At 35.5% G+C, this 12031-nt stretch overlaps 1 protein-coding gene across 1 annotated transcript; it reads left to right on the top strand.

Annotated features, from left to right (window-relative positions):
- Nucleotides 1–1225: 1225 nt before the first annotated feature.
- Nucleotides 1226–4549, top strand: LOC130463968 (uncharacterized). Its single transcript, XM_056833292.1, has 4 exons — nucleotides 1226–1335; nucleotides 1445–1502; nucleotides 1587–1685; nucleotides 4335–4549. The coding sequence occupies exons 1-4, from the start codon at nucleotides 1235–1237 to the stop codon at nucleotides 4437–4439; spliced, it is 363 nt and encodes a 120-aa protein (XP_056689270.1). The 5' UTR covers nucleotides 1226–1234; the 3' UTR covers nucleotides 4440–4549.
- The last annotated feature ends 7482 nt before the right edge of the window (nucleotides 4550–12031 follow it).

Here is a 12031-nt window from a genome sequence, read left to right on the forward strand (position 1 = left end):
GAGTTTTAATTCATTCAATAACGTGATGGCTAAATTTTTACTTATTGCATATCCTGATGGTTGAATGTTAGGAGGAGACGCCTTGCGAACTACTACACCCGGGACAATCAAATGGTGATAAATTGTATGTGGTGGCCGATGCGAATGCACAACCATAAAGTGATCGACCACTAGTCCACTTCAAGCAAGTCCCGAGTGGTTATTATGCGGTCAGCCCATACAATGTTCATGAAGACTATTTGGATTGGATACTTTCGGTGCCCAACAATTTCCTCCATACTTTGGCCGATGCCTCCGGTTCTTATGTACTATGGCCATTTGCATGGGTGAAGTTTTCAGACGAGGTGTTTTGTGTTTCTAATTCCACGCCTTTCTATTTTGCATAACATTTTCTATATGTTTCAATAAACAAGTTTTTTCATAATCTCTTGGTTTTTGTAAATTAACCTTGCAGATCATCAAGAAAATAAAAGCGCCACCAATGAAAGCTAAACAAAAGAAACCACCAACTCAAGCTAGCAAAGATGGTCAACGATCAATGGAGTTGATTGCAAAAGGAAGTTCACAAGGCAAGAGTCAAGACTCCAAACTTAAATCATCGAAAGGTCCAGTTTCTCATGCAAATTTACTTGTGGAATCAGATGTTTTTGACTCTCTTAGTAAGCCGTGCAAATGGTTGCATAGTCTTGTTAGTGAGTTACCGGGTGGTAATGCTATTGGAGTTCAGATGGACATGTCATTATTCCACTTTTTCGAGCATGGCACAGCATAGGTAACTAAAGACGATATATGTGAATTCCTCAAAGGTGATATGCTTAATATTTCAATGATACAAGTCTTCATGAGGTAATTAATATAGTTAGTTATGGTAATGTATTTATTAAGGTAAATGGTTTGCCAAGTTTCGATTATTCTTATGTTTGCTTGTTCTTTAGGTCTCTTCAGTTCGATGATTTTAGTTCGGATAGTCATATTGGGTGGTTGGATCCACAATCAATAAGTGGTGCTAGTTTCATGAACAATCGAGCCGAAGTCAGTCAATATCTCGATGACGGTATCCGTCAATGCACAAAAGCAAAAAAAAAGTTCATATTAGCCCCGTACTTTGAAGAGTATGCCTTTGCTTTAATATCTTTATTGTCCTACATTAGTGTCGATTATAATGATATTTTGTGATTGTTGTTGCATATTATGGATTATTAAACCACTCTTTTGTGATTACAGCCTCCATTGGATGCTCCTTGTGATATGTGTTTCAAGCCACACAATTTATCAATTTGATTCTTGTCGTCGAGATCCATTACGATCCGTGTTGGTCAAGTCACTATTGAATAAGTATATTCCGTATTTAGTTTTTTTTGTACATATCAAATAAAACTTGCAATCATATTTTACATTCAAGCATTTAATGTTAATTAACTTCCAATGAATTGTGGAATTGCAGAGTGTTGATGAAAATGAATGTCAAAAAAAGCGCACTTCCTCAATGGAAATCAGTTAAGGTAAATAATAACTTGTTCACTAGTTATTGTACGGCCAAAACAATTACATTTTCTATTATCTAATTTATGTTGTCTTTAATCTAGTGCGCCCAACAAGAGGGTGGGGTCGAGTGTGGCTATTACGTGATGAAATTCATGCATGACATATTCAAAAGTTGCAAGGAAGTTCAAGATCTGGAAAAGGTAAATAAATAGCTTTTTTATGTTGTATTATTAGGCTAGAAATTATTTAAAAAAACTATTCGCCTATAATTGGCATGAACCGTCGAAAATGCCATTTTGGACCAAATATGACCTATATCGACCCTAATGACCCTTAGGCATGCATAACGAAGTTGAAATGAGTCTTATAATAATATAATTAATCATAAGAATCATGAAAAACATTTAGAATATGGATATAGGTTTGTTTGTTGGTAATTGGGATCGAAAATGCCATTTTTGACTATAAATGACCTATCGACCTAAATGAACCATAGACGTGCATAACGAACTTGAAATGAGTCTTATAATCATATAAATAATCATATGAATCATGAAAAACGTTTAGAATATGGAAATAGGTTCGTTTGTTGGTATTTGGGATCGAAAATGCCATTTTTGGCCATAAATGACCTATATCGTCCCAAATGAGCCTTATGTGTGCATAAAGAACTTGAAATGAGTCTTATAAACATATAACTAATCATATGAATCATGAAAAACATTTAGAAATTGTCCTTAGGTTCATTTGTTAGTTGTTGGGATCGAAAATGCCATTTTTAGCCAAAAATGACCTATATCGACCCCAATGACCCATAGACGTTCATAAATATCATGAAATGAGTCTTATAATCATATAACTAATCATATGAATAATGAAAAACGTTTAGAATATCAAAATAGGTTCGTTTGTTGGTAGTTGGGATCGAAAATGCCATTTTTGGCCAAAAATTACCTATATCGACCCAAATGACCCTTAGGCATGCATAACGAAGTTGAAATGAGTCTTATAATAATATAATTAATCATAAGAATCATGAAAAATATTTAGAATATGGATATAGGTTTGTTTGTTGGTAATTGGGATCGAAAATGCCATTTTTGACCATAAATGACCTATATCGACCTAAATGAACCATAGACTTGCATAACGAACTTGAAATGAGTCTTATAATCATATAACTAATCATATGAATCATGAAAAACGTTTAGAATATGGAAATAGGTTCGTTTGTTGGTAGTTGGGATCGAAAATGCCATTTTTGACCATAAATGACCTATATCGTCCCAAATGAGCCTTATGTGTGCATAAAGAACTTGAAATGAGTCTTATAAACATATAACTAATCATATGAATCATGAAAAACGTTTAGAATATGGAAATAGGTTCGTTTGTTGGTAGTTGGGATCGAAAATGCCATTTTTGGCCATAAATGACCTATATCGTCCCAAATGAGCCTTATGTGTGCATAAAGAACTTGAAATGAGTCTTATAAACATATAACTAATCATATGAATCATGAAAAAGATTTAGAAAGTGTCCTTAGGTTCATTTGTTAGTTGTTGGGATCGAAAATGCCATTTTTAGCCAAAAATGACCTATATCAACCCAAATGACCCATAGACGTTCATAAATATCATGAAATGAGTCTTATAATCATATAACTAATCATATGAATAATGAAAAACGTTTAGAATATCGAAATAGGTTCGTTTGTTGGTAGTTGGGATCGAAAATGCCATTTTTGGCCAAAAATTACATATATCGACCAAAATGACCCTTAGGCATGCATAACAAAGTTGAAATGAGTCTTATAATAATATAATTAATCATAAGAATCATGAAAAACATTTAGAATAGGAAAATTTGGAAATATTAATCCAACCTTTGGCCGATTTTCTTTTATTAATCCCACATTCGACATATTTTTTAATAATCCCACCTTTACTACCCGACGACTTTTATTGGGCTTAATTGACCAATAACAGGTGAAAAAGTCAACAATGTGGTGATAAAGTGATGATGATGACTGAATATATCGAGAGAGAGTACTGCCACTTAAAGACATATTACCGTCTACAACAAGTTTATGACATGTTAGGCGTAATAAAAGTCGTTAGGTAGTAAAGGTGGGATTATTAAGAAATATGCCATAGGTGGGCTTAATAAAAGAAAATCGGCAAAAGGTTGGATTAATATTACCAAATTTTCCTTTAGAATATGGATATAGGTTTGTTTGTTGGTAATTGGGATCGAAAATGCCATTTTTGACCATAAATGACTTATATCGACCCAAATGAACCATAGACGTGCATAACGAACTTGAAATCAGTCTTATAATCATATAACTAATCATATGAATCATGAAAAACGTTTAGAATATGGAAATAGGGTCGTTTGTTGGTAGTTGGGATCAAAAATGCCATTTTTGGCCATAAATTACCTATATCGACCCAAATGACCCTTAAGCGTGCATAACGAAGTTGAAATGAGTCTTATAATAATATAATTAATCATAAGAATCATGAAAAACATTTAGAATATGGATATAGGTTTGTTTGTTGGTAATTAGGATCGAAAATGCCATTTTTTACCATAAATGACCTATATCGACCCAAATGAACCATAGACGTGCATAACGAACTTGAAATGAGTCTTATAATCATATAACTAATCATATGTATCATGAAAAACGTTTAGAATATGGAAATAGGTTCGTTTGTTGGTAGTTGGGTTCAAAAATGTCATTTTTGTCCAATATAATTGTTTTCGCAACCAATCTAATTTTTGTTTTCGCATATGAAACTTAATTTCATTTATTGGTTTGCATGTACGGTGTTCTTTTAAAGGTTTTCAAAACTCCAAGGGAGGAGCCCTTTACCAAAAAGGAGTTGGATGAGGTTCGAGACAAGTGGGCTATTTACTTCAACGATTGTGAACTACCCTCAGTGTAATAAATAGAGCAGATTTGTAGTTATTCGTGACTCTTACATTATTTTTTTATTTATCGATTTAATTAATTACATTTGAATTAATTCGGTAATATTATTGGAAATTTGAAATTTATATCATTTTTGAGAATGTCAAGCTGGCGTTTGATGAAACAGAAATTATATTGCAAAATCAGAAATTATATTGCAGAATATTAGGAATTATATTGCAGATTTTTTTATTTTTATTTTTTTTTAAAAAAAAACTCAAAAGTTGCCCTTGTTTGCAACAAGAGCAACTTATGTGCAGCTTATAAGGTGCCCTTGTTTGCAACAAGGGCATCTTATGTGCAGCTTATAAGGTGCCCTTGTTGCAGCAAGGGCACCTTATAAGTTTCACATAAGGTGCCCTTGTTGCAACAAGGGCACCTTATAAGTTTCACATAAGGTGCCCTTGTTGCAAACAAGGGCACCTTATAAGATTATAAGTTGCCCTTGTTAAGGGCAACTTTTGATAATTTTACATAAGTGACCCCCCCATTGGTGGCACTTACGAAGGGCACCTTATAAGCCACTTTTAAGAGCAACTTATAAGGTTTTTTCCTCTAGTGTAATATGAAGGGATGATTGAATGTTGTTTATTGTTGGTATTATTGGTTAATTCCTACTGATTGTTTTTATTTACTATGCGATTAGATTTACGTAGGTTTAATTGTATTAGTCTAGCAATATACAGTTAAGATTCGAGAGATGCAACTTGATGTTTAGGCTTGTTTCCATAGGTAGAATTGGGATTAATACATTGCGAGAGCCTGTTAATTTCAAGTATATGATTAGTATCAGTTCGAGAGAGCATGCTAATCTAATTAACTGTTTTATTGATGTTAATATTGTTTATCATCCTGGATTGTTGTTTATTGGTGAACATATGTCCTAGACCTTTTATCATTTCATTTATTTCCTTTTTATTATCGTCGTAGTTTTAATATACAAAACAAACCCATTTTCTTGTTTCCCAATAGTCTAGACCTTAGTTTTAGTAATAGAAAGAACGCATGTTTCCCTGTGGATACGATCCCTACTTCCATTGCTATCTTGTTAGTGGACTTAGATTTATCTTTGATTAGGTGATACGAAATAATTGACCTACTGTATATATTTAACAATTTTGAATTTATAATTGACCTACTGTATATATTTAACAATTTTAAGGTTTAAACTTGTTAATTATACAACCTAATTTGTAATTATAAATGATTTGTTGAATTTCAAATAATTTAGAATTTGTTTTGAATTTCATAATTAATTTATAATTTAATTAGGATCCTATGATTAAAAACCACCATAAAATTTGTTAAAATTGATTTTTTTTAAAATTTTATGACCTAGATTTTAATCCCTAAGAAATCATGTAATCGGAAATTCATTTGACTAAATTTTTTTCAAATTTTCACCTAAATTTAATGATATTAATATGGATTATTAATTTGTCGTTAAATTTAATTATAAATGTTTTGATTTTTATGAATCGTTCCCAATCTTGCACGCATGAAGCAATGGAAGCTAAGTGTTACCCTTAAGGGGTGTTGCATTGGTGCGGGCATGCAACGACGAGAAAGGGAGCTCGTCGCCCATGCGGTACTAGGCAGCGAGCAAGGCACAAGCATGCGTGCGCGGGCACAGTGCCTGTGTGGTGTGTGCTGTGCGAGTGATCGAGCAAGGAGAAAGAGGCAACGCGCGCACACGCCCAGCGAGCGCTGTCGTCGAGGCAGCGAGCGATGGCCCTTGGGCCATACGCGTCTGCCAGCCCCGTGTCGTGCCCAGCGAGCGATGGCGACGAGGCATAGAGCGATGCCCTAGTGCTATGCGCGCATACCAAGCAAGCAGCAGCAGCGAGCGATGGTGTCGAGCCGGCGAGCGTTGGCGAGGGGCATGGCTGTACGATGGCTTCGGTCATGCGTGCAGTCAGCTCCTTGCGACGCTACAGCTTTGGCGAGGCATGGGCCTTGCGCCCATGAGCCTTGCATCGGCTGAATGACTTATTTCGTTTTAATTTTCCATTGAACAACGATTTTAATTATTTTAATTTCATAATTTTAATTTTTCTCGAAATTTAATTTTGTTAATTTAATTACTATAATTTATTTTATACTAATTATTTAATAAAATTAGAACCTTGGTAAAATTATAATTAATTAATTTTAATGAACTGAAAAATAATTAAGGGATTTAAAATTATTTTATGTGAGCTTTAAATTTTAATTAAAGTTGTAAGTTTCCTTTTTGACCAGGAAATACAATTTTATGTTTAAAATTATTAAAGCATGTAAATTCTTGGTTTTAGTGGGAGCTTGTATTCATTAAACTCTTGATTAGGTCTTTATTCCTTTAAGGTTAAAACAACTCGATTAGAACTAATAAGGTTGAATAATTTGTAGATTGTTGGAACGTTTGATTAGTTGCTGCAAATGTTTATGTGATGCATTTTTTTCTGCTAACCTGCTAAGTGGGGAATTCATTGATAAATGAATGGAGGAATGGTATATTGTAAATGAAATGTTTTGCAGGTTGCGGAAAGTGACTAGTATGGCCCAAATAGGATAGTAAATATGGTCTGCGTACCATTAGTTTGAATGTAAAATTGGTCTAATGCACCAAAGTTTTTATTTAAATATGGTCTGAGTACCATAAATTAGTTGTAATTAGTTTAATTATAGCATATCCTATTTGAATAAAATGCTGCCTCCCATGGTGAAATTCAAGAAGGAGTTTGAAGTTGAAGCTTCAAGATGAAGTCGGGCCATACTAGATCACATTTGAATCTTATGCATGTTTTAAGATATTTATTGCTTTAAATATGTCTTAATATTATGCATGAGATTGTGGCTTGATTATGTTGCATGATTAAGGATTTTAGTTCACTTAAAATCTAACCAACATAGTAAGAGCCCTAAGTTCCAAACTTTAAAATTGAGATAAAATGTATCATTCCAAAATAACACTTACTTGGATAACCTTTATATCAATCTAGTAATAGTTTTTCGCCATAGCGAGGTGTTACTTATTGATTCTAAAGGGGTAAGGTACACATTAGTTGTGAGTACATGTTATTTTTGGTTGAACTCAACGATATAATTAAGGAGTCCTTTTATGTCGTGGAAAATGGGATAGGTTTACCTAATAAGTTCTTAGACGTACCTATCAACCAAGAGTAGTTTCTAGACATTTAGAAAAGGATTTGCTTACCTAAAATATTTTAGAATTGAGTCAAATACATAATGTGCTTAATTCTTCAATGATTTTGAGGATCTAGGATTAATTTTATTCACACCTGATGGAACACAAAAACTCGAATAAAATGCTTAATAAATTTTGAATTATGCATGTATGCTAGAATTTAAGTTTATTAAGAGAATGTATGAATGGTTATTTATTTGTTTATTCTTTTTCAATTCTCGTTTTAACTATGGCAAACAACAATTCATTCAACATTCGATCAATTCTCGAAAAGGAGAAGTTGAGCGGGAGAAGTAAGGGTGAAGTCGACCTACGAGTGGGAAATGGAGCAAGGATTGCTGCATTAGCTGTAGGAACTTATTATTTGTCGTTGCCCTCTGGGCTAGTTTTGGAACTGGAAGAATGTTTCCATGTTCCAAGTCTTACTAAAAATATCATTTCTGTTTCTTGCTTAGATGCTAAGGGATTTAACTTTGAAATAAAAGACAATAGTTTCTCATTTTATTTTAAAGAGATGTTTTATGGATTTGCTAAATTATTCAATGGACTTTATGTACTAGATCACGACAAAAAAGTTTATAACACAAATACCAAAAAGGCCAAAATGAACGATTCAGATCTCACCTATCTGTGGCATTGTCGATTAGGCAATATTAACATGAAACGCATGGAAAAACTTCAGAAAGAAGGAATTCTAGAACCATTTGACTTAGAGGATTTTGGTAAATGCGAATCATGCTTACTTGGAAAAATGACAAAGAAACCTTTCTCTAAAGTTGGAGATAGAGCAAATGATCTATTAGGATTAATCCATACAGATGTATGTGGACCAATGAGTTCAAATGCTAGAGGTGGTTGTAGCTGAAGAAAATAATGCCCTTGGTCCAAGTATGCATTCTATGTTAAGTCTAATAAATGCGGTTCAGTATTAATTAACAAGTTAATAATTCAGTGAGATCAAGTGAGCTGAATGCCTAGCTAGAGGCCGCTTCAGTTCAAGTGGAATTAATGATATTAATCCACAGCTTACTCTTGACTGAACCCGTAGGGTCACACAAATAGTACGTAAACGGATCAAGTATTTAATGGCATTAAATACTCCATCTATGGATATTCGGAATCGACGGATCTTGGTTTCAGTGGGAGCTGAGATCGTCACAGGCAAGAAGTGAATACTCCGGAAACGATGATATTGCCGGAAACGGAAATATGGATCGTATCGAAAATATAAATATTATCCAAGTCGTAGATGTTGCCGGAAACGGAAACATGGTACGTATCGGAAAATATTATCGGAAATGGAAATATTGCCAGAATCGGAAATATTGCCGGAAACGGAAATATTGTCAGAATCGGAAATATTATCGGAATCGGAAAATAATTCCGGAAACGGAAAGATTAAATATTTGTTCGAAACGGAAATTAATTCCGGAATCGGAAATATTAAATATTGTTCGTATCGGAAATGAATTCCGGAATCGGGAAATTAATCGGAAGCGTATCGTACGAATTAGCATCGGACGAGGCCTGCCAGACGAAGGCCCAACACGAAGCCGGGCCATCGCCCAGCAAGCCAGCGCGCCACAACGCACCAGCCAAGGCTGCGCCAGGCCCACCGCAAGGCAGGCCCAGCGCGCGCCAAGGCTGCGGCAGCGTGTGGGCCTCGTGGCAATGGGCTGCGAGCTCGCGGGCTGCGCGCGCACGCATGGCGCCCCTCGTGGGCTGCTGTGCGTGCGTGTGTGTGTTTGTGTGTTATACGAATCCTAAAGCTATCAGGTTTCGACATATGATTAAATTCCTAAAAGGATGAATTAATTAAATAAGAATTCTATTAGGATTCTAGTTTAATTAATTCGTATCCTAATAGGATTACAATTCCTTTTCCATTCCTCTATAAATAAGGGCCTAGGGTCATTATTTGTATATACGATTTCAAGTATTCAAAGTGATTTTTGAGAGCAAAATTCAGTCATACAATTGCCTACATTAGCCGAAAATTCTAAGTACCTCAAGGGCGATTCTAGTTGGTCAAGCTTAAGGCGGATCCGGACGTGCTGTGGACTATCTACGGAGGGACGACACTTGGAGTCCTAAAGACTTGTTCTTGTTCGGTTCGGGCGCAGCTAGGGAGGGCACGCAACAAAGTGTATGCATCTAAACTATGCTAAATGATTATGTGTAAATAATATGCTTTCCTGGCTTTATGGTTTTTCCGCATGATTTATGTTTTGTCATATGAATCATAACCTAACATTAGCTACTTTAACACTTTCACTGATGATTTCAGTCGATATGGTTATGTCTACCTAATGAAGCATAAGTTCGAGTCCTTTGAAAAATTCAAGGAATTTTAGAGTGAAGTAGAGAATCAAATAGGCAAGAAGATTAAAGCACTGCGATTGATAGAGGCGGTGAATATTTGAGCTATGAATTTGATGACCATCCGAAAGATTGTGGAATCTTTTCAGAATTGACTCCTCCTGGAACACCTCAATGGAACGGTGTGTCAAAACGTACGGAGGAACAAGACCTTACTAGACAAGGTTCGATCAATGATGGGTCGGGTCGAACTTCCAATATAATTTTGGGGACATGCACTAAACACATCTGCACTCATACTAAATAGAGCTCCGTCTAAAGCTATTGAAAAGACTCCATATGAGTTATGGTTTGGAAAGCCTCCAAAAGTGTCTTTTCTTAAGATTTGGGGTTGTGAAGTATACGTCAAACGATTAATTTCAGACAAACTTCAACCAAAATCTGACAAATTTATCCTTGTGGCCTACCCAAAGGAAACAAAGGGGTATTACTTCTACAATATATCTGAGAACAAGGTGTTTGTTGCTCGAGATGGTATCTTTTTGAAAAGAAATCACATTTCTAAAATGACAAGTGGGAGAAAAGTAGACCTCGAAAAAATTCGAGTCGAACAACAAACTCTAGAGAATGATCAACAGATCTTTAGAAGTATCTGGTGAGAATCAAGAACTAACTAGAAATGTAACCCCGCGTAGATCGCATAGATATAGGTCTCCACCAGAAAGATACATAGGTACTTTGACGAATGAGGGCCATGAAGTTCTATTGCTGGAAAGCGATGAACCTGCAACTTACAAACAGGCTATGACGAGCCCTAGCTCCAAGCAGTGGCAAGAAGCCATGCAATCAGAATTAGACTCCATGTCTGAAAACCAAGTTTGGGATTTGGTCCATTTACCAGATGGCTACCAAGCCATAGGAAGCAAATGGGTTTTCAAGTTGAAAAAGGACAAGGACGGGAAACTAGAAGTTTTCAATGCTAGATTGGTTGCAAAAGGATACAAACACTTTTCACCAGTTGCAATGCCAAAGTCTATTCGGATAATGTTAGCAATCGCTTCATATTACGATTACGAAGTATGGCAGATGGATGTCAAAACCGCTTTCTTAAACGGCGTTTTAACAGAAACTGTGTTTATGAAACAACCTGAGGTGTTTGGGGATCCAAATAATGCTAAAAGGTAAGCAAGTTTAAGAAATCCATTTATAGATTGAAGCAAGCATCAAGCACCTGGAATATACGTTTTGATGAAGCAGTTAGTGACTTTGTCTTTGTCAAGAACGCAGACGAATCTTTTGTATACAAGAAAGTCAGTGGTAGCAAAACTGCTTTCCTAGTATTGTATTTCGATGACATATTACTTATTGGAAATGAAATTCCGATGTTGAACTCTGTCAAGATTTGGCTTGGGAAATGTTTTTTAATGAAAGATCTAGGAGAAGCACAATACATATTGAGCATCAAGATCTACAGAGATAGATTTGAAAAGATGATTGGACTTAGTCAAACACTTATATCAATAAGGTGCTTGATAGGTTCAAAATGGCTGACTCCAAGCGAGGCTACTTACCCAAGTCTCATGGAATGACTCTAAGCAAGACTCAGTGCCCAAAAACACTAGATCAGCAAAGACGAATGAGTGGAATTCCATATGCATCATTGATTGGTTCATTGATAATGTATGCCCGGATGTTGAGTACCCACTCAGTGCTACGACTAGATACCAGGCAAACCCAGGAGATGCACATTATACTGCTGCGAAGAACATTATGAAGTACTTGAAAAGGCACAAAGATGAATTCCTGGTCTATGGTGGAGATGATGAATTAATTGTTAAAGGCTATACAGACGCAAGTTTCCAAACCGACAAAGATAATTTCAGATCACAGTCTAGGTTTGTCCTCTGCCTCAACGGAGGTGCAGTAAGCTAGAAAAGTGCTAAGTAGAGAACTATAGCGGATTCAACAACTGAAGCGGAGTACATTGCTGCACATGAAGCAGAAAAGGAAGCTATTTGGTTGAGGAAGTTCATAGGTGAACTTGGTGTAGTCCCCTCCAT

Source organism: Spinacia oleracea, chromosome 6 (assembly GCF_020520425.1).
Source record: "Spinacia oleracea cultivar Varoflay chromosome 6, BTI_SOV_V1, whole genome shotgun sequence".
In the NCBI taxonomy this organism is placed as follows: domain Eukaryota; kingdom Viridiplantae; phylum Streptophyta; class Magnoliopsida; order Caryophyllales; family Amaranthaceae; genus Spinacia; species Spinacia oleracea.

What these genes read in the sequence shown, in the direction of transcription:
- LOC130463968 (XM_056833292.1), top strand. Translation starts at nt 1,235, where the DNA reads ATGCTCCTTGTGATATGTGTTTCAAGCCACACAATTTATCAATTTGAT. An exon ending in GTCAAGTCACTATTGAATAA is followed by an intron (nt 1,336 to 1,444) that starts GTATATTCCGTA and finishes GTGGAATTGCAG; the next exon opens with AGTGTTGATGAAAATGAATG. An exon ending in CTCAATGGAAATCAGTTAAG is followed by an intron (nt 1,503 to 1,586) that starts GTAAATAATAAC and finishes TCTTTAATCTAG; the next exon opens with TGCGCCCAACAAGAGGGTGG.